We start from the raw sequence: 21,685 nt of genomic DNA, 5'->3' as shown, positions 1-21,685 counted from the left end.
ATCCATGCCTGGTTAATAGTAGTCACTTAGTAAATATTTGTATAGGAAGTAACTGGATTATCCTCAGAAAGATCATTCATTTATGAGAACTGTTGATTACATTCATGGGACAGCTTGTAATTGGTGAACCTTATATTTAAAATGAGTTCATTTGAATATTCTTATGCCGTTTGAGATACATTAAGCATTGCGCCTGATTTAAATATCTAAAATTATTCTATAAGTCTCATTCTGATATGTCTGTGACATAGAAATATGTGACTGTATTTTTAATTTGAAAACATCATGACAGCTGATATAAATCTAAATCCTCTTCCATGATGCAAAGTTAACAAGATGAATATAATTTTTATTTCCGTTTTTCTTTATGAGCCCATAGTAGATAAGAGTATTCAAGGAAAATAATTTCCTATCATTTTTCCTCATTTCATTACATGTGGAAAAGGAAAACACTTTTGTTTTCTTGATTTTCTGATGGAATCATTTGGTCAAAATTATAAAAGCCTGTTCGTGGGCTGCAGCTTATATTTCTCTTTTTTGTTTTGTTTTGTTTATTTATTTGACAGAGAGAGCACAAGCAGGGGAATGGCAGGCAGTGGGGGGGGAAGAAGCAGGCTTCCTAGTGAGCAGGGAACCTGATGAGGGGCTCACTCCTAGGACCCAGGGATCATGACCTGAGCCGAAGGCAGATGCTTAACCGACTGAGCCACCCAGGCGCCCCTGTTTTTCCTTCTTACAGTGATTTTCTATGTCTGTCTTGTAAAGTTTATATTCTTGAAAACAAATAAAAGCTTTGAGGTTTTAGAATCTTAATACACTCTAAATCCTATGTTGTAGGGCAGTTTGGATAAAATTAGTATTAGGCAAATGGGAAAACCAGAGTGATTGTACAGTGACAGTATCTGGCAGATCATAGACATTCAAATATGTGAATGAATGGCTACCCAATGATAGGTTAACAAGAGGAGATTGGACTTTTTCTCTGGAGGTTAGAGTAGCTGGTATGTTTTAAAAGTGGAAGAGTGACATGATTAGTTGTTGTTTGGAAAGAACGCTCTGGCCTCACCATCAGAACTATAGTAGGAAATGATTGGGAGACCCATTAGGGTGTTCCTTTAGAACTGCAAGAGACGCAGTGGGTGGGATGGAGAGGAGAGAATATATCATTTCTCAGACTTTTAGAAACTAGCATCCGTTATTAGCCTTGGAAACTGGTTGGATATGAGAAATAAAAATGAGTTGACCATGACTCCCAGTTTTTGGGGTTGGAAATTCAGTGGATGATGATACTCTTTATCAAGATATGAAATATAGGAGCAAGAACAGACTTGGGAAAAAGGTACGTTCAACTTTGAACTTAGTGTTTTTGAGGCACTTGAAGAACATATTGGTAAAGATTTCTAATGGGCAGTTGGATACTTAGGTGTAGAGTTTAGGTAGTAGTTTTTGGCTGGAAGTAAAATTTGGAAGTTAAGGGTATCTAAAATATAAGCTCTACAAGAGCAGGGACCTCGTCTGACTTGTTTACTGTGAGATTCCTAGCACCTGGCACAATGCCCAGGACATATGTATTTGAGAGAGGTATGATTTGTGAATGTAGTTAAAGCATAGGAAACTATGTAAATGGAGAAAAGAGAGGCTTGGGAACATCTGCATTTGAAGAGTCATTTGAAGAGAAGAAACCAGCTAAAGAGATTGAAAAGGGGTTCCTAGAAGGTCAGGAAAAGAACCAAAGAGATTGGTGTCCTATTTTTTCCAGGCATCACAGTTTGTAGGTCTATCTCTATCACATGATTTTAACTTGATGAGGTATTAACCATGCCTGCTTTGTTTCAACATTGTAGAAACAAGCACAGTATCTGTTAAATAGTAAATCTTCAGTATTGTGGAATGAGTAATTATAAGTCATAGAAAGAAACAGCTTCAAAAAGGAGAATGTGGTCAGCGTTGTTCACATTGCAGAAAGGTCAAGTAGATGGAAATCGAAAGGCATCCCTTGAAATCATTGACATTTGCCAGAGCCATTTCATTAGAGTAGTGGGCTAGAAACCAAGTTTGAGGAGGTCAAGGAAGTAGAGACTGCTCTGAAGAGAATTAGTGAGGGGCAGAGGTAACTGGAGGAGATTTGTGGGGTCAGAGAAGATGCTTGTTTGTTTGCTTGAGAGACTTGATAATGTTTATGGACCGATGGCCAAAAACTACTAATGAAAAAGAATCTGAAAACCCTGAAGAGAGAGTAATGATTGATGAAAGAGGGTCCCAAAATATGGGGAAGGAATGGGGCCAAGAGCACAGGAGGATAGATTATCCTTCCTCAGGAGAGAGGTCAGTTCATCCTTTGAAATGGAAGAGAAAACAGAAAGGATGGGCATAATCACAAATATATTTCTAGTTTAGGGCAGGAGAGGCAGAAAATTGATGGCATTCATGCCTGATGACTTCTATATGTTTCCCTAAAACGAGAAGCAGGGCATTTGATCTATGATTTAGGAGAGTCCGAGAACAATGATTCAGTGTTTAGAGTGGAAGAAGGAGCTAAGAAGTTGAACATCTGTTGTCTGTGTAGTGCACTTTATTTTTCTAAATATTATATGCCTAGTGGTTAATTCATATGAATGACATATACATTACTCATGTTTATATTTTTAAAATCGAAAATACCAAGAATTGTATGACAAGAACCATAATATGGAACACTTATTGCAGGCATTATGTTAATAATTGATCTTTTCACTTTAATTTTAGGTCCTCATACTTCAGCAAATATAGGTGTTCTAAGTAGTTGCCTGGACTTAAGAACAGTAATCCCTGAAACTTCTGTATCCAGTTCTGTTTCCAGCGCACAAACTATGGTAACCCAGCAGACCATTAAAACTGAATCATCCAGTACAAATGGGGCAGTTGTAAAAGATGAAACTTCACTAACAACATTCAGTACCAAATCTGAAGGTTTGAAATGTGTTTCACATACTGTATTTTGAACCATTTTTGTATATAAATTCATCAAACTTATTTGTTTAGATGGGAATTCCATTTCATCTTGGATTGAATCATATATAAACAGATAAAACATTTCAATTAAAATTATTATATAATATACTCTGCTGCCTTCCATAAAATATTTAAATCAGCACACACTGAAATACATTCAGAATGTATTTTTCCTACCATGAATATATTCAGCAAACTTCTTTCCCATAGAAAAACTTCATTCTTTAGACTATGGAGTAATAATTCTCCCAGCTTGATTGATTTCTGATTTTGTAAATGCTCATTTCATTCTTTTGCAATAGGACTTGTGTTTCATCTTTGGTAAACATTCTCTGAAGTTCTAGCAAGTCATCAAACCCTTGAGAAATGAACTTTGTGAATTAGTTCAAGTTAGAGCATCCATATTTCGAATTATTGTGTTTTTCTCCCTCTGGCTATTTTTTGTATTTTTATAAATTATATTTTAATGTGTCTGTTTGCTAAGTGATTACGTAAGTCTTATATGATGAATTGTTTGGTTTTTAGTTGATGAAGCATGTGCACTGCCTGCGACTAAGATCAGCCGTGTAGAAACACATGCTACAGTGATGCCGTTTTCTGTAAGTATATGACCTGAAGAGCCTATGTGTTTAAAGGTGGGATGCTGAGCAACTTCAGCATAAATTCATGAGAAGATTCTTGGCTGTCCTCTAGTGATGACTTTGCCAAAGATTGAGAAATGAAGGCTTGAATAGAAAAATGTTAAGTGAAAAAAGCTGCATAAAAAATAATATATATATACTGTGGTCCCAATTTTATTAAAAGACACACACGATACATACATTCTCACTCTCACGTGAGTCCACGCACATCCACACTCTAATGCTAGATGACTTTCTCCAGGCTGTGCGGCCACAGATAATTTTTACTTACTTCTGTGGGCCTTCAATATTTTTGTAGAGTGAAATGTGCTGCTTTCATAACCAGAAATATGGGTGTGTGTATGTCTACATATATATGTACATATGTAAATTACATTAATGGCTTAAAGAGTAAAAGGACATGTTACAGAATATAAAACTTCAATGGCTCTATTGCTAGCTATTGGGAGAATAGCAGAATATTGCAGATTGGGTTAGACATACCTATAGGGTAGCCCAATAATCTCTGACACTGGGTTGTTTTATGAAAGGCCAAAATCGGTCTGCATGGCACCAAACTTAAAATGCTAAGTATTTGCCTCACAAATATACCACGGTTGTCTTAATGAGGTAAATATAAGGGTAAACATATGTGTGTGCATGTGTGTGTATATACTTTTTAATTTATTTTAAAATTATCAGTCATTTCAACTTTATTGCTATGAGCAAGAGTTTTATTTGACCTAATATTTACCTCTGGGAATCTTCAGGAATTGTCTGTAGTTTTAGTTTTCTTTCAATCATGATTTTATGGATTTCGATCAGATATTTACCTTCATCAGCTTTCACCTTTCCAGAATGTTAAGTCCTAGAATTCTTAGACTCTTCTCAGGGAAGAATTATTAAAGGGAACTTTTTTTCTCCTAAACCTATTTTGCAACACATCAGCCAGAATGGTATTTGTTATTTCAGGGGGAGCCAGTTGTTTTATAAAAGTTGTTGAAGAGAGTTTTTACAACTTTAAAAATGAAAACAAGCTTAAAGATATTCCTTTAAAAAAAAAAACTTAAAAGACTTTTCTGGTTAGCTCACGTTGTCATGTGTGATAGCCTAAATAACAAATAATGTGAATTGTAAGCATGTACCTCTGCTGTTATATATTTAAGACAGAAATAAATAACTGAAGTGCACATTTGTTTTGAGCTTCTGGAAACAGTGTCTCATTTATAAAGAAGATGGCTTAAAAAGGTTAGTTCCAGGGATAAGTATAATTCACTTATCACTAAAAGTAGCTTAAGGTAGAGGAAGTTTATTTGTTTTAAAGCAAGGTAAAAAATATAAAACTGTTTAATCTGCTCCTCTTTAGTATATACTAAAGTATATTCAAATTGCATTTTAGTTTTGAACATTTTTTCTCCTTTTAGGTTTGGAGAATCACAGGTATTTCAAGTGCAAAGATCACTGAATTTCTGCTAGTTGTTTTTGAGTCTAGAAATAAGCCAGCTTGGAATGAATTTTTCCTTATTTGCTCCTTTGGAGCAAGGTGTAATTTCACACTAAAGGGATTACATTTTCTGAGAGGGTCTCTGAAATGACAGTGTTCTGTAAAACAGCCGGCATTTTAACATATCACTGATTGGAAAGCATGCTAACTGCAGCTAGGTTGATAGTGCAGAGCCACTGACTTGGAGAATGCCTGTCACTCCCTGTGTTTGAATTGGCATCCCTGTTTCACTGTCAGTTGACCTAATCTGTTAAGAGTTTATTTACTTATGAGCTTTTAATGTTGTGGTGTTTACCCATATACCTACTTGTAGATCACTGCATGGATTTATTAAATCTTGAAGTTTCTTATATGCACAATAAGAGTCCTGATAAATTTTTCTTTCTCTGAAATTAGAAAGAGACTCCTTCAAATCCAGTGGCCACAGTGAAAGCAGGAGAACGACAGTGGTGTGATGTAGGAATTTTTAAAAATAATACAGCTTTGGTGAGCCAGTTTTATTTGCTGCCAAAAGGAAAGCAAAGCATCTCAAAGGTAGCTGTTGATCTATATTTCCTACCCTGTGAGTTATAAGTTTCATGAATGAGATATTTTTTAATAACCCTGATTCAAGTCACTTGAATGCATGAAACTGGGATCTGTTCACAATCTATAATTGAGATTCCTATCTATATGCCTAATTATCTTGTGTTCTTTTTTAAGGCACTTTTTATGAAATATATCACAAGCAGGTCACTTAAAAAACCTTATACAATCACTGGGCTGGATTTTGAGTCATAAATAATATGGTCTGGCCAGTACAGAGAAGGATTTTTTGAAATATCTCTCTCTCTAATTTTGTTACCTGGTGTGTTTTGAGAATGGAACATTTTTTCTTACTGAGAACTTTTTTTTTTTTAAGGTTTATTTATTTATTTAGCGTTTGAGTGCACAAGTCAGGGGAGGGGCAGAGGGAGAGAAGCAGACTCCACACTGAGAGTGGAGCCTCTGTCTCAAGACCCTGAGATCATGACCTGAGCCAAAATCAAGAGTCTGACGCTTAACCAACTGAGCCAGCCAGGCGCCCCTTTACTGAGAATTTTTTAAATTCCTGATTTCACAACTTAAAAAATTTAAGAGCTCCTGTTGGTTATTGAATACAATCTAATTTTCTCTTGATTCTGAAACTCCTTTAAAGAAGAACTCATATATATAAGTGAGACATTAACCCTAAGAATTATGAAATAAATAACAGCTCCAAAGCACATTGAACTGATTTTTTTCTGGAATGGTGAATTTCAGAGAGTGAATTGCCTAGATCTACATAAATGGATAATTTATCATTTATCATTACATTTTAGTTTCTCTAATATTACTTCTGATATCTTTCTTTTTCATAGAATTCTTCCAATTGACAAAACAGAAATCCTGGTTAATAATTTGTTAGTATTATACCTAATGAAATTTCTGGCGGTAGTTTGATTTCATATATAAGGGAATAACAATATCTAAGGGCCTAGTAGCTACCTGTCTTTCCCAAAAGAAAAACAGCATAAAATTTAGAACCAGTAAGCTTGGGTTTGAATCATTAGTTCCAGGACTCAACAGTGTGACCTTGGACAAGTCACTGTTTAACCTCTCTGAGACTCCGTTTCCTCATCTATAAAACAAAAATGATATTGCTCCCTTAAAATTGGGAATGATACCATTAGCACTACCTGCCTCACAGTGGTGCAGTGAGTTAGGGAGAACATGGAAAAACTGTTTGAAAGTTGTGAACGTTATGAACTTCTACCCAGAATATGCAATCCAGTTATTTAACATTTATTCAGCATCTGCTGAATATTAATTTTTAAAATGCTCTATATTACATGCTAGTCACTTCTGTCAAGCTTGCTTGCCTATATCCAAAGGGTATTGTTCCTGGTTAGACTATTTGAGAGTAGTTCTTCTGAGATTTTTACTCTAAGTTTATAAAGATAGTTGTTACTTTGTTTATAGTGGTCGTCAATTTTTTCTACCTTCATATTCTTTATGTGCAGAACACACTTCAATTTCTTTTTATAATCAGTGGTTTTTAACTGGAAAGAGCATTTTTCCTCTGGATAAGAATCACCAATTTATGGGCTTAGTTGCTTTTGTATTGGAAGGTTTATTCCATGTGTAAAAAAGGGAAATAAATGTGAACTAGAACCTTAAAACATAATTCATTCTTTAAAAGTTTTCTTGTTGAATGACAAAATGATGAATTGCACCTTTTGACGTTTGCATGTATTACATTTTAGATAGGAAATGCAGACGCACCTGACTACAGTTTACTTAAGAAACAAGATCTTGTTCCAGGCACGGGATACAGATTCAGGGTTGCTGCCATCAATGGTTGTGGAATAGGCCCTTTCAGCAAAATCAGTGAATTTAAAACTTGTATTCCCGGTTTTCCTGGAGCTCCTTCTGCAGTCAGAATTTCAAAGGTGAGATGTCAGGTCAAGGCTTGGTGATTTAATTATTGAAATTTTGTACATGAAGTAAAACTGTCAGTTTAGAGATTCATGTTAGTAACTGATGAAATGAGAGGTATCTAAAAGGGTGGATTGATGTACACCTGAAACTAATGTAATGTGTGTGTCAATAGTACTTCAATAAAAAAAAAAATTAGGTCTTAAATAAAAGGGGTGCATTATAAGTTTAAAAAATGTTTGCTAATCACTCATAATTTTAAGGACCAAATTTCAAGCAAAATTACAGCATCCAAAATATAGAAAGTCAGGGAAATCTGGTATTCTTAATATTAACTTTGTTCTTATTGTATGGAACCAAAAAGTTTGTGCTGGAGAATTTTAATAGAACACATGAAATTGAATTATATTTTATCCTAAGGTCCTGCCCCTCTTTAGAGAAGAAAAGATCTGCTTTCAGGTAAGAAAAATCCCTTTCTTAGGATGGTACAGGCAGACATTTAAGCCTAGTTATGATATTGAAAAGTGGGCATGAATTAAACATTGTAGATCCAATTAGGTTTTTAAAAATCAATAATAAAAGTTCTAGTATCTAATGCAGTTACTTTAGCGGAAAGCAGTATTTTATATTCTAAAGATAGACTCAACATTGTAAGTGATATTAGAGAAAACTTCAGAACCTTTACGTGGTTTTGTTTTGTTTTTTTTCTCCTCTCTTCAAGAATGTTGAGGGTATCCATCTCTCCTGGGAACCTCCAACTTCCCCTTCTGGAAATATTTTGGAATACTCAGCCTACTTGGCTATCCGCACAGCACAAATACAAGATAATCCAAGTCAGCTTGTGTTTATGAGGATTTATTGTGGTCTTAAGACATCATGTATAGTAACTGCCGGGCAACTTGCAAATGCACATATCGATTATACATCCAGGCCTGCCATTGTGTTCAGGATATCAGCAAAGAATGAAAAGGGATATGGACCAGCTACGCAAGTTCGATGGCTTCAAGGTAACAATAAAAAAGCACCTTTAAATTGAATTTTTTTTTTTTACTGAAGCTATTGTGAAGATTATTTATTAGTAGCTGGTTTTGAAGATTTGTCATTTAAAAGAGTATTCTCCGACTGTATTTCTAGCACTTATGAGTTTGAGTTTGTAAGTTGTTCTTAAAATGTATTTGCTCAATTTTAGATCCAAATAAAAATAGAAAAGAAGCAAAGACTCTCTGAAAATTAGTATATGGATTCGTCCTTACAGTTATATAACTGCTTTTTTATAAAGGAAAATAGTAAATTAAGATAAAAGCTAGAAGGCTTTATTACCCCAGTATCTTTTCTAAAGGCCATGTAACTCAGTCGTCCTAGAGTTACTGAGATGATTCTAGTAACTGGCTGTTGTGCACTGCGCTGTCCTACATAGTAGATGTTCTCTCCGTTGTCAAGGACCCGTCTTTGAGTACTCCCTCTAACTTTATTATTCTAGATGAGCAGCGGTCCTCTTAACAACTGTCTTCTACTGGACAATATTTGTGATACTAATTTTAGTAGCCGCTATTTGATTCATTTCTTTTGTTTGTCTACAGTTAGCACAGAGCTTAAGAAATTACAAAAGAAAGAAAGAGGTGAGTTCAGAAACTCTGATTTTGAATTTTTATTATTTTCCAAGAATCATGGCAAAATACAAAAAGAAAAATGGGTTTTCTTGATTCATACCTGATATATTGGAATATATTTTTGGCCAAAGCGCTTAACTTACCCGGTCCTCAGTGTCCTCATTAATAGAAGACAGAATTTTAAAAATTTACATTTAAGGTTTCTTTCAGCACTAAAATTCTGTATTTTCATCAGAAGCAAAGTATATCTGTGAACATTTTAACATCTGTCTTAATGGCTCTAACTTTGCTTTTGCTGAAATTAATAAAACCTTCATAATTTAAAATTCAAAATTAAAGTATATATGTCCTCCTTATTGCAGAAAGAAAGAAGCACCTTAACAGAACACAAGTTTTGAAATAGTGTTTTAAACATTTGTAAGATTTTTGTAAATGCTCTAAATGTTTTATTTTTGCATTGTTTTTACCTCAAAATTGTATGAACTTTTTTACAACTGAAATATAAGCATTAGACAGCTCACTCAGGTCCCATTGCAACCTTAAAGATGCAGATAGGCATGATGGATCCTCTGCCACAGGTAGCTTGTTTTGAACCTTTTCGGAATGTCACGGTTCCACTGCCTGTTCAGATCTGGAATGGAAATACAGAGCAATAAGTGCAGAAAAGGTCGTTCACACTACAAGCTGCAATAATCGCACGGGCCCAGGCCTATCTTTTTTATACCGTGTAACCTTATGCCAGTGTAGGTTGACTGAGTAGCTGTGTCCTCGAGCTTCACGTAGAATACTCCCAGCCAAGATGGATTTAATTGTGCAGAATTGATATATATGTATGTTCCAGTTACTAATTTAAAGTGTATAGAATATTTTAATATATAATTTTTGTAAAGAACTGGGATTTTTATACTACAGTATTTGTAATTAATGTGTCTCACTAATTAAGTTTCTCTTGAAGAAAATATGCAAACTGTTAGACACGTAATGAGTGATTTCCAAACTCTAAAGGTAAAATAAATGCACTACTCTGGTGTTGTTAGAATACCTTTTTTGTGGCTGTATGAATCCTTAATCTTTAAATGTGTATTTTACAAACAATGTTTACAAGGAGCCTCTCTGGTTTGTTATGTCAGCACCTCCCTTGGTGAGAGCTTCATTCTGCATTTGTTAAATTCATATGCTTTGCTTTTAGCATATGCTTGCTTTTTGCACTAGTAGAATTTTAACTTACCTCATTATTATGTTTGTAATCATTTGTATAGCTTCCATAATATGTCTGATATAGGCTAAACAAATACTTAACCAAAGTTAAAATAAATGGTAAGCAATTTTGCACATATTAAATGCTAGGGTTTGTTGTGTATATGTGTGTGTTTAGTATAAAAAGAGTAAGAGTGGAAAGTTAGAGTATATGTTTCAAGTCCAATTATTTTAATGATCTGTTTGCTTTATTAGAAAAAGGTCTCACTTTTACCTCCTTATTCTCTGCATTAATTAACAATTTGCATCTCGAAGCACTTCTCTTAATGACAGGACTAAGTTGACTTTAAGCAAAGAATAGAATATTTGTTTGAGTGTGCACATTTGTACCTATTTAGTATTTGTTTAGTTTACTTTGCTTTACATTGCCTCAACTGTGCTGTGAACCTGTGGTTCTAACGTACATCTTATTTTTAGAGAGAAAGGCCGTCTTTCTGTACCAAGGGATTTGTGAAAATGACAAATGTTTTTACTTTAAGAATAAGCCCAGATTTTGTTATCATTTTTTGGCATTTGTACATTAAGCAACGGTCATGTTTATGGGTGACTGAAAAATGCCATTGAGAAATCCCTGTGGCTTGACATTAATAGTTAATAACAGATCTTCAAGCTGCGTGTTCATGAATAGAATGGACTAGGGTAAATAATAAGAGAAGTGCGTTTAGCTTCCTATGATTTGCACATTTTCTGAGTGAAGATCCCTGAGTAGCAGTGGGCTAGATCATGCAGATATCTTTCATAAGAGGATTTATGCTGAGTTAAATGACCTTCTTTACTCCTCCCTGCTGGATAGGCAATTCAGATGTTCAAGCCTTTGTGCCACAGTCATCTTCCTGGGTTCTACAACTTTGTTTCACATATGTAGTAAAAAGATTTTGATGTTGCATGCTCTTAGAATTATATTTTCTAAAATATTGTATTGGCTTCATTTTAGTTTAGTAAGCTGTTTTGGTAATTTAACTAGAAATAGGGTATTATAAACTCACTTTTATCCACATTAAAACAAAAACGGAAAGAATCTGATTGCATGTATGAGGCCCCCTTGCCCTATAATCCAATTACATAAATACCATCATCTATAAGAAGGTAAAACTGTTGATCCATTATTTCAAAGACTTGTAGCCTAGCAAAGATTTGTTCTGGTTAGAGATATGGTCTACTATAACTGAAGGTATTTTTATTTTTGAAAAATTGCAGCACTTGTAGCATAAAAATAATTTGTAACATTGGCTATGAAGAGATAGTTAGTATTTAAAGTTATTGTAGTAATCTGACCATGAATGAAATAGGTTGCAAAATAGACTTGGTCTTTGACTGCTTAAGGTATAACTAACAGTTAAGTTTTCCAAGACTGATTTTAGGCAGTTTCATGTATTATGTACCAATGATAATGTAAAATAAAGCACCTTTTCTATTATAACCAATTACAGGTGTTATTTATTTTGAACTCTATGAGAGAAAAATTAGTGATGGCAGAGTAAATCTGTAGAAATGTTGACTTTATATCATTCTTAAAATAATATAGGCCGTCTCATAAAGAATAGATTGTGTCCCAAAACTTGTTTTTAAGTTAGTGGATTGTGTTCGGGAGTCATGTTCTCATACAGATGTGAAGCTGTATCTCTCTAACCTTTCCTGTGGCTGAGCTCATGGGTGAAAAGGCACATGGCTCCAGGAAACAGATCTAAACTGTTGCCATCTCTTTTTTTTTGTCTTCTATTTACTCTTAATCTTTTGTCTTTATGCCTTGCACCCACTTTAATTCACAGCAGCCAGATTTCTGTCCTGCTTCTCCATCAAAATGGCTCTAGCAAAGGTCAGGGATAACTTCTCATTTCCCAAATCCGGTGATTACTCTCGTCCTTCATAACTCAACCCCTCCCTGGAGACTTGGACATTTTCTTGGTTTCTGTGATACTCGCTCTCTCTTTCCATACCTCCTCCTGTCTGTAGTCCCCTTTTCCACTTGCACCTGCTTCCATTCATTTTTTTCAAGACTCAGGTCCTTTTTCAAGATTTCAATAGGGAGCCTTTCTTGACGTGCTCCATCCATATCCAGGTAGATTTGCCTCCTTCTTCTTGTGCCCCCACTGTCCTTTGTCAAATCTTCTGTCATAGCAGCCTAAAAAACATTGTATCCTTACTTGTTAGCATTGTTTTCTCCCTCTGCCAGAATAGTGGTAGGTCTTTGAGGCAGAGACTGGGTCTTTATATTTCTTACATATCGGCCTTTCAGCTGGTACTTAAATATGTTAACACATGGTTAAAGAAAATTGTCATCTTTACATCTCTCCATATTCTCACTCCCCTCTCTCAAATTGGGGTGAAAATGGGAGGGAGGCTTTGATAGGGAAAGAGATTTTAGCACATTTAGTAAGCCTCTGGAGGAAATACTAACTCCAGCTTTGTCTTATCCTACCTTGCTCTTACTTAGGTTCCTAGGAGAAGTTCTAGGATAAATAAACGATGTGTCACATATGTACTGGGCTAAAAGGGGTTTAATCTAGGTATGTACAGATCTCAAGCAGAAGTCTCTGATCTAAAAAGATCTGAGCATTTAGTGAGATTGTTGGATATTGCTGAATTATGATTTTTAACATTGGATGATCCAGAAAATGAGCTAAAAATATTTCCGAACTATTTCCTTGTAGGAAAGCCATGGGCAATTATCTAGCATTAGGAAAAAACCACCTACCTATTTAATACTTAAACACAGGGACTGCTGAAAGACATGGAACACCAGCATTAATACATATCAATTCAGGCCACTGTTGTCACCTCCGAGCTTATAGGACAAAGGATTCTTACCCTAACAGAAAACAACATGGCATTGGCACAACTTCCACATTTCCCCATTATAGTTGGGAGTCCCTGTACTATTTCTGTAACTCAGGAAGACTCTGTGTGTGTGTGTGTGTGTGATATGCCTGGAGAAACATGAACTACACCAACTGGGGAGAAAAATATTCTATGAACTGAAGAAGAAAGAAAGGCTATAAAATCCAAGGATACCAGCCTCGTTGTTCAAGATAGATTTCTGTATCTTACTAGTATCTCTTTGCTTCTTTCCTGTCTTCTGAGGAACTAAAATTTAAAAAAAAAAAAATGTCCACTCATGAGATTGTTAATTTCAGCAAGGTCATCTGAAACTGAGTGTGAGGTTCTTTTGTGTATTTAGTATCTTGGATAAGTTGAATTGGGGGGCCTGGTACTTAAAGGTCATCATATTCACAATCTGAATATCACTCCTGCCAGAGCCTCACATTCAAATCCTGAGAATACAGGGTTACAAAGCCTTTGGCCTTAGATAGAGAGAAGGCTAGGAAGACATAGGTATGAGAGTACAGAAGCAACAGAAGGATTCACTATTTCCTGATTTGATTTTGCTGGTTCAACAAAAAGTCTTTCCAGAGTATTTAGGGATGTCAGGGTGTTGACTCCTGAAGATAAAAGTGTAAAAAGTATGAATTGGTGGCATATCAGATATGAAAGCTGTTGCAGAGAAGGAAATTGCCCCCTTCCTACCCACTCCCCCTTCCTGGTCTCCTTGCCACCCAGGGCCAAGAATCTAAAGGACCCATCATTCCTCAGCATGAGAACTGAGGAAAGCACAGGAGAACCTGTTGTGTCCAAGCATATACAGGCTAAAAATAAAAGGTAGGAGCTGGTATTTGTTTTTGAACATGGGATAACGCTGTCCACTGGTAAATCATGGTCCAATAAATATCCAGCTCTGACCAAGAGGATTATTCATTCCTTGAATTTGGGGAGACAGAATGGAAATTCCTTAAGAACTTGAGAAAGGTTCCCTCCTAATTTCTGTTTCTTACTGGAAAGGGAGGAAAAAGCTGCAGGTATAATACCATCCAGAATAACAAAGGTGTAGGTGTGCCACTTAGCATAGCATAGTGTGTGAGACAGTGGGCAGCATTATAAAGGTCTGACTTTCTGATCCAGAGTGTCCCCGTCCCGGCCACTGCAGCCGCCAGCTCTGGGGGTGGGAGTTGGGGGTGTGCAAGGTGGCGGAGTAGCAGGACCCTAAGCTCAGCCAGTCCCACGTTTACAAAGTCTTCCCTCCACCAGTTGCAGTGTACCACCCCTGGTGGCATGTCCCTTCCAGCTTAAATATGATTGAGATTTTACGTCTTGTAGCTGTCTGGGACTTTTACAATAGCTACAGCAATGTCTGGAACTTTCTAATGAGTTGGCACCCCTGTGTTAGACCCAGTTCGGGATCCTGGACCTGGAGAATACACCTTCGACTTCCCCATTTCCTGGAAATGGGTTGCAGGCCTTCTGCTGCCAGGCCTAGTCTACTTCTTGCAAGAACTCCCTTACCCAGGATAATAACTTGAGCTTGCCCTGTTTGGGTAAAGGGGCTGGATCAAATGTTTCAAGATCTTTTTTCTTTTCTTCTTTTCAAATTTTGAAGTTATATACCATTTTAATAGCTATTTTTGAATCAGGAAAAATTGCACCTTAACTATGTTTTATTTAATCTGCACAGTGACACTGCTGGCAATGACCTTGGCAAAGACGCGATTGCAAAATTGTTATGACCTTTGTGTGACCAACCTGACACCTGTTATTGAGCAGTGTGGAGAAACAATAACTACCATGTACTTTCTGTATTTTTGGATTACTTAGTACATAAATAATTAGGAGAATGGGCCAAAGGGAATCTGTACTTTTGAGAGTCAGCAGAATTCAGTAAAGAGGCAGGGTCTTCATCCATTTATTTTGGGATTTACATCACCCATCTGTATTCTCTGCTTTATACAAATGGTTATACCCAGGGAACAAAGTAACCAGTTAACCAGAATCAGGCCAGTGACTGATTCAACTTGGCAGAGCAGCCCTGTAATACTGCCATCTCGATGGATCCTGACCTTCGGGAACCTAGTGAGGTTTTGAGTGTTTTTTTCATATATGAATGTGTTTTCTCTTATGTGAAATACTTATTCATGTCTTTTCCCCATTTTTCTATTAGGGGTGTGTCTTTTTTTCATTGAGTGAGGAATAGCCCATACTCATTCCTCTTTTCCTATTATGAGGCACTTATTCCCCACCAGTTAAAATAATTAGCTGAGGGGCGCCTGGGTGGCTCAGTCGTTAGGCATCTGCCTTGGGCTCAGGTCATGATCCCGGGGTCCTGGGATTGAGCCCCGCATTGGGCTCCCTGCTCCGCGGAAAGCCTGCTTCTCACTCTCCCACTCCCCCTGCTTGTGTTCCCTCTGTCGCTGTGTCTCTCTCTGTCAAATAAATAAATAAAATCTTTAAAAATAATAATAATAATAATTAGCTGATTTGCAGTGCACAGCAGTGGCTGAAATATGGGGAGATGTTCCGTCTCTTGGTTGATGAAATTATGTAGTAAATAATCATATCTTTTTTCTTTTAAAATATTTTTTGAAAAATAAATATAATGACTAGACATGTATTCAACCTTCAGCTTAAAAACTAGAATATTCTCAGATACCCAGAATCCCCCCATTTGTCCTCAACCCACATACCACACAAGGCAAACATTATTCTGGATGTTTTGTTAATAATTCTCATGTTTTTATTTATGGTTCTCCCATCTATGTATATATCCCTAATAGTATATTGTTTAGACTTACCTGATTTTGAACTTTCATGTAAATGATTTCATGCTGCATTATATCCTTCCGTGACTTTTTTCTGACCATTGTTTTTGAGATTCCCATCCCTGTTTATGCATGTAACTGTATTTCATTTGTTTTCACTGCTGTACAGTATTCCATTGTATGCTAAACCACAATTTATCTGTTCTTCTGTTCATGGAGATTTGGATTGTTTTCCATTTTGGGCTATCAAACAATGCTGTTCTGAACATTCTGCCAGTTACAGTGTAAGCTCCGTGCGGGCAGGGATTTTGCCTGTTTTGTCTGATCTTGTCTGTTGAGACATTCACGATGTCTAGAACAATGCAGGGCACATGGTAGATGCTCAGTAAATATTTGACGAATGAATGAGTTCTTGTACGTGTCTCCTGGTGCACATGTACAAGATTTGCTCCAGGGAAGTTGTTTTCAAAGTATGGTCCAGGGACCCTTAGGGTCCCTGAGACCCTTCCAGGGGGTCTGGGAGGACGAAATTATATTCATAAAAATACTAAAACATTATTTGTCCTTTTCACTCTCATTTTTCATGAGTTTAAATATTTTCCAGAGATGACCTCTTCACTCTGACAGCTAATCAAGTGTGTACTTGTGTATTACTGTTTTGAAAATGCCTGTTTTAATTTCTAATATAGTAAAAATTGGTAAATATAATAACCCACATGAACAGCAGCTCTTTGAGGTCCTCAGTATTTTTTAAGGATATAAGGAAGTTCTGAGACCCAAAAATTTGAGAACCACTGCTCTAAGAAGCAGGTGTTACTTGGCCGTGCTGAACTGTTTCTTAAAGCACTTGGAGCAGTTCACGTTCCCAGTGGCCATGGTTGAATGCCGTGCTCCACATCTTAGCGAACACACGGTCTTGACTGTCTTTTATATTTGCCAACTGGGTGGTGATTATATGGTGTCTTACTGTGGCTTTAATTTGCATTTCCCTGATTACTAATGAGATTTGAGTGTTTTTTTCATATATGAATGTGTTTTCTCTTATGTGAAGTACTTATTCATGTCTTTTCCCCATTTTTCTATTAGGGGTGTGTCTTTTTTTCATTGATTTATGTGATTTCTTTATACATTCTGGATACCAATCCTTTGTCAGTTAAACATGTTGTATATATCTTCTCCCAGTTTGTGTATTATCTTTTGTAATTATATTGAATCTGTTGATCAGCCTGGAGGAAATTAATATCTTTTCAGCAGTAAGTCTTCCTAGCCAAAAACACTGTGTTTCCACTTATTTGGTCTTCTTTTAATATCTCTCAATAAACTTTAATGATTTTTCTCCATAAAGGCCTTCATGTATTATATTAAATTTCTTCCTAGGAATTTTATGTATTTTTAATGAATGCTATGGTAAATTTTTAAAAATTACAATTTCTATTCTAACTGGTTGTTACTAATATATTTAATGTTGCTATGTGTTGATTTTGGATCCAGCACCCATGCTAAGTTTTTATTCATTCTAATAATGTTTCTAGATGTTCTTTTGAGTTTTTTATATAACCATTATCAGAAAATAGTGGCAGTTTTCTTGTTTTCTGATCCTTCTACCTTTTAAAAAATTCCTTCTTTCATTTCTGCACTGGCTATGACCTGTAGTACAATATTGAAAAGAACGGATAGTGAACATCCTTGTCTTAGCCCTAATTTTAAGGGAATGCTTTCAACATGTCAGCTCAGTATTTTTTTCATAAATGGCCTTTTATCAGTTAAGAAGATTCTCTTAGGGCACCTAGGTGGCTCAGTCGGTTAAGAAGATTCTCTTCTATTTCTGGTTTGCTAATAGTTTTATTTTGAATGGCTGTTGCATTTTATTTTTTTCTCATCTATTTAAATGATTGAATGTTTTTTACTGTTATTGTATTAAATTATGGTAGTTGACTTTTTAATATTGAACCGACCTTTAATGCTAGGATAAGCCCAACTTGGTCATGATGTGTGTTTTATAATACATTGCTGGACTCAATTGCCAATATTTTGTTTAGGATTTTTGCTTCTGTGTTCATCAGTAAAGCTAGCTTTAGAGTACTCTACTTTTATGTCCTGTCATTGTCTAGTTTTGGTATACTAGCCCCATGAAATTAGTTGTTGGTTTTTTTTTAAGATTTTATTTATTTATTTGACAGAGAGAGACATAGTCAGAGAGGGGAACACAAGCAGAGGGAGTGGGAGAGGGAGAAGCAGGCTTTCCACAGAGCAGGGAGCCCGATGTGGGGCTCGATCCCAGGACCCTGGGATCACGACCCGAGCCGAAGGCAGACGCTTAACAACTGAGCCACCTAGGCGCCCCTGAAATGAGTTTTTAGATTGGAAGAGTTGAAGATTGAAACTAGCCTTTAAAATCATTTGGTCGGACGCCTACGTGGCTCCTTCAGTTAAGCGGCTGCCTTCGACTCAAGTCATGATCCCAGGGTCTTGGGATCGAGTCCCACATCAGGCTCCTTGCTCAGTGGGGAGCCTGCTTCTACCTCTGTGTGACCACGCTCCCGGTTTGTGCTCACTTGCGCTCTTTCTCTGTCTTTCATAAATAAAATCTTAAAAAAGTAATGAAACCATTTGGTCATTAAGAGATTTTTAACTATTGATTCCATTTCTTTATAGATCACAGGAACATTAGGATTTTATATTATTCTTGAGTCAATTTGTTAAATTCAATAAATTTTTCTAAAGATTTCTCCACTTCATTAAAATTTTTTGATATGAAGTTATCCATATTATCTTTGTTTTTAGTTTCCACAGCATCTGTAGATGACCCATTTTTATTCCTATTAGTTTATTTTGTGCCTTCTCACTTGATTAATACTTCCAGAGGGTTGAATATTTAACCCATTGTTATTTTAAAAGATTTCTAAATGCTAAGGGTGGGTTATGGTTGTCTTAATCTTTTTTTAAGATTTTATTTATTTATTTATTAGAGAGAGAGAATGAGAGAGAGAGCATGAGAGCAGGGAGGGTCAGAGGGAGAAGCAGACTCCCCACCGAGCAGGGAGCCCGATGCGGGACTCGATCCCAAGACTCCAGGATCATGACCTGAGCTGAAGGCAGTCGCTTAACCAACTGAGCCACCCAGGTGCCCCTGGTTGTCTTAATCTTTACTTCTGATATTTTGCCAGAGAATATGAGCTACAATATTTTAATTTTCTGAAATTTGAGGCTAGCTTTCTGAAATATGTGATCAGTTTTCATGTATGCTCCATGTGTACTTGAAAAAGAGTATGTATGTATGTATTCCCCGGTTGTTGAGAACTTTATACTTGATTGTTTACGAAGTCTCAAGATCTCATCATAACTAGATTTCTCAATTTCTCTTTAAGTTGTATTTGCTTTTTCTGTTGCCTTCATTATTAGATGCATACTAATTTAGAATTTTTGGCTCTTCCTTGGTGAATTAAACCTTTTAGAATTATGTAGTGACTCTTATCTCTGTGAATGCTCATTGCCTCCATCTTCGTTGTTGTTACTTACTGTAGCAGTCTTTTGGTTAGTCTTAATCTGAGCATCTTAGATCTTTCTTTGGCCTTATATTTTGAGTTTGCAGGAGACTCATGCAAAGATAAGGCCAAAGAAAATCTGCCTTTTTAACTGGATAGTTAAGTACATTTATATCTGTAGTGATACAAATACAAGTTGGATTTATTTCTAGGTCCTCATAAACGTCGTCTTTTTTTGCCCACTCCCCACTTCTTGCATTGTCTTTCTTCATTTTCTTATTCTTTTCTCCCCTCCTCCATTTGTTTCTTATTTCCGATTATTTTTTTCTTATGAGTTCTATTTGGCTTATAAATCGTGTTCTCTGGGTATTCTTTTGCTCCTTATTCGTATTTTCTGTGCTTTTCTATTCCTTTACAGACCATTAATTTTCCTGTGTTGATACCAATTTTGAGTCTTTCTGGGGGATTTTACTGTCTGTTGTATAAGCTGTGCTTTTTTTTTTTTTCCACTCTTGGTACCATTTTCCTTTGAACTTACTTTTGTTGGAAAATAGGGATTATTTGAAGTATGAGCTAAAATTGAGACCATTAAGAGAATATGTTTGCTGTGCCAGATACCCAGTGACTACCAACCTGAGAGCACTTTATATTATCAGCATGAAGGTTCTGTGATTTCAGATCACAAACCTTGAGGGCTGGCCTGTGATTATGAATTTGAGGGTGGTGATTATTTATCCTCCTCCACCCAGCAGCCCCAACATTGAGATAGGCAAGGTTCCTTGCTGCCCATTTCTCTGTGGTGGCCCTACCAGACTCCAGCCTAGGTGAGCCTTAGGCTCTGTGTCCAGTACCCCCTGGGACGCCTGGGTGGCTCAGTCGGTTAAGCATCTGCCTTCAGCTCAGGTCATGATCCCAGGGTCCTGGGATCGAGTCCCACATCGGGCTCCCTGCTCAGCAGGGAGCTTGCTTTTCCCTCTGCCTGCAGCTCCCCCTGCTCGTGGCTCTCTCTCACTCTCTGACAAATAAATATGTCCATTCCCCCCCAACTACTGTTAGCTCAGTCTCCAGAGCTCAACAGAACCCTTGGGGCAAAAGCTGGTGGTGGAGCCTGCTTAAGATTCTCTCTCCTCGGGGCGCCTAGGTGGCTCAGTTGGTTAGGCGACTGCCTTCGGCTCAGGTCATGATCCTGGAGTCCCTGGATCGAGTCCCGCATCGGGCTCCCTGCTCGGCGGGGGGTCTGCTTCTCCCTCTGACTCTCCTCCCTCTCATGCTCTCTGTCTCTCATTCTCTCTCAAATAAATAAATAAAATCTTTAAAAAAAAAAGATTCTCTCTCGTCCCTCACCTCTCTCTCTCTCCAAAAATTACTTAATTAAAATTTGTTTTACTTTGCCCTTGATGTGAGTATTCCTACTCACATGGCAGTTTGTAGTCTATAAAGAATTATAGGATGCTTAGTTCTGCCCTTGGCACTGTCCTGCAAGGCAGCACTCCTATGGTGTGGGCACTGCTACCTGCAAGGTTAGAAACGTACACAAAGAAACCATGTTTTAAAAGTTACACTTTTCCTCCTAAGTAAGGAATGGCTCTATCATTTCCTTAAATGGCTGTCAGCCCAAATACTATTCTTTTGCATTCTTTGATTAGTGTTTGCTTTGGTCTGATAAAAGGATTTGGTCTTGGTTTCTTGCACACCGAACACTGGGCATTATAGATGCATGAATAGGCCTTCTTGGCATAGCTGCCCTGGCTGTAAGGCACTGTCTGCCGTGGCTTGTCTTTGCCTAGCAGCGTGCTTTCAACCAAGTACCTGGCGCTTAAGGGTCTGAAATCTCTTTCATTCAGATGTACTCTGAAATTGAGCCCTGGAAAACAGGTACAGAAGGAAGACTTACTGTTGGCTTTTAGAGGACGCTCAAGGGAGATCCAAATGATACCTGAAAGAGGCAATGTTTATGCTGCAGTGTCAGAATATTTTAATCTTAGGTATTGTTGCGGAAGATGAAGGAATTACCTATCAACTTCTATCCACCCCTAAAACTAATACATGGCCATTAGGTTTCTACAAAGCCAGTACATATTTACTGACTTTATTTGGCACGTTTGCTGCCAATTAACCTTGGCAAAGGAGTGTTTACAGTAAGGTGCCTTGCATAGGTATCTATTTACTAGGGAGTGCAGAAGGAAGTCTCTGG

The 21,685-nt window shown here is 36.9% G+C and overlaps 1 protein-coding gene across 5 annotated transcripts in view; it reads left to right on the top strand.

The window, feature by feature from the left end:
* Positions 1-21,685, top strand: part of HCFC2 (host cell factor C2) — a 67,839-nt gene that overhangs the window by 27,166 nt on the left and 18,988 nt on the right. For 2 of the 5 annotated variants that reach the window (XM_034987697.1, XM_034987694.1), the window contains 7 exons: positions 2,746-2,949; positions 3,517-3,590; positions 5,512-5,649; positions 7,380-7,565; positions 7,972-8,010; positions 8,273-8,558; positions 9,132-12,533. In XM_034987697.1, the coding sequence (XP_034843588.1) occupies positions 2,746-2,949; positions 3,517-3,590; positions 5,512-5,649; positions 7,380-7,565; positions 7,972-8,010; positions 8,273-8,558; positions 9,132-9,265 (1,061 nt within the window). In that variant the 3' untranslated portion in view covers positions 9,266-12,533. Of the gene's footprint in view, positions 1-2,745; positions 2,950-3,516; positions 3,591-5,511; positions 5,650-7,379; positions 7,566-7,971; positions 8,011-8,272; positions 12,534-21,685 lie in introns of those variants that run through there. The other 3 variants (XM_034987695.1, XM_034987696.1, XM_034987698.1) reach the window with 3 other exon arrangements.

The sequence above is a fragment of the Mirounga leonina genome, unplaced genomic scaffold (genome assembly GCF_011800145.1).
Source record: "Mirounga leonina isolate KUSES-001 unplaced genomic scaffold, KU_Mleo_1.0 Mir_418, whole genome shotgun sequence".
NCBI classification, from domain to species: domain Eukaryota; kingdom Metazoa; phylum Chordata; class Mammalia; order Carnivora; family Phocidae; genus Mirounga; species Mirounga leonina.
The sequence above is the reverse complement of the archived record's forward strand: the minus strand, read 5'-3'. Positions and strand labels throughout refer to the sequence as shown.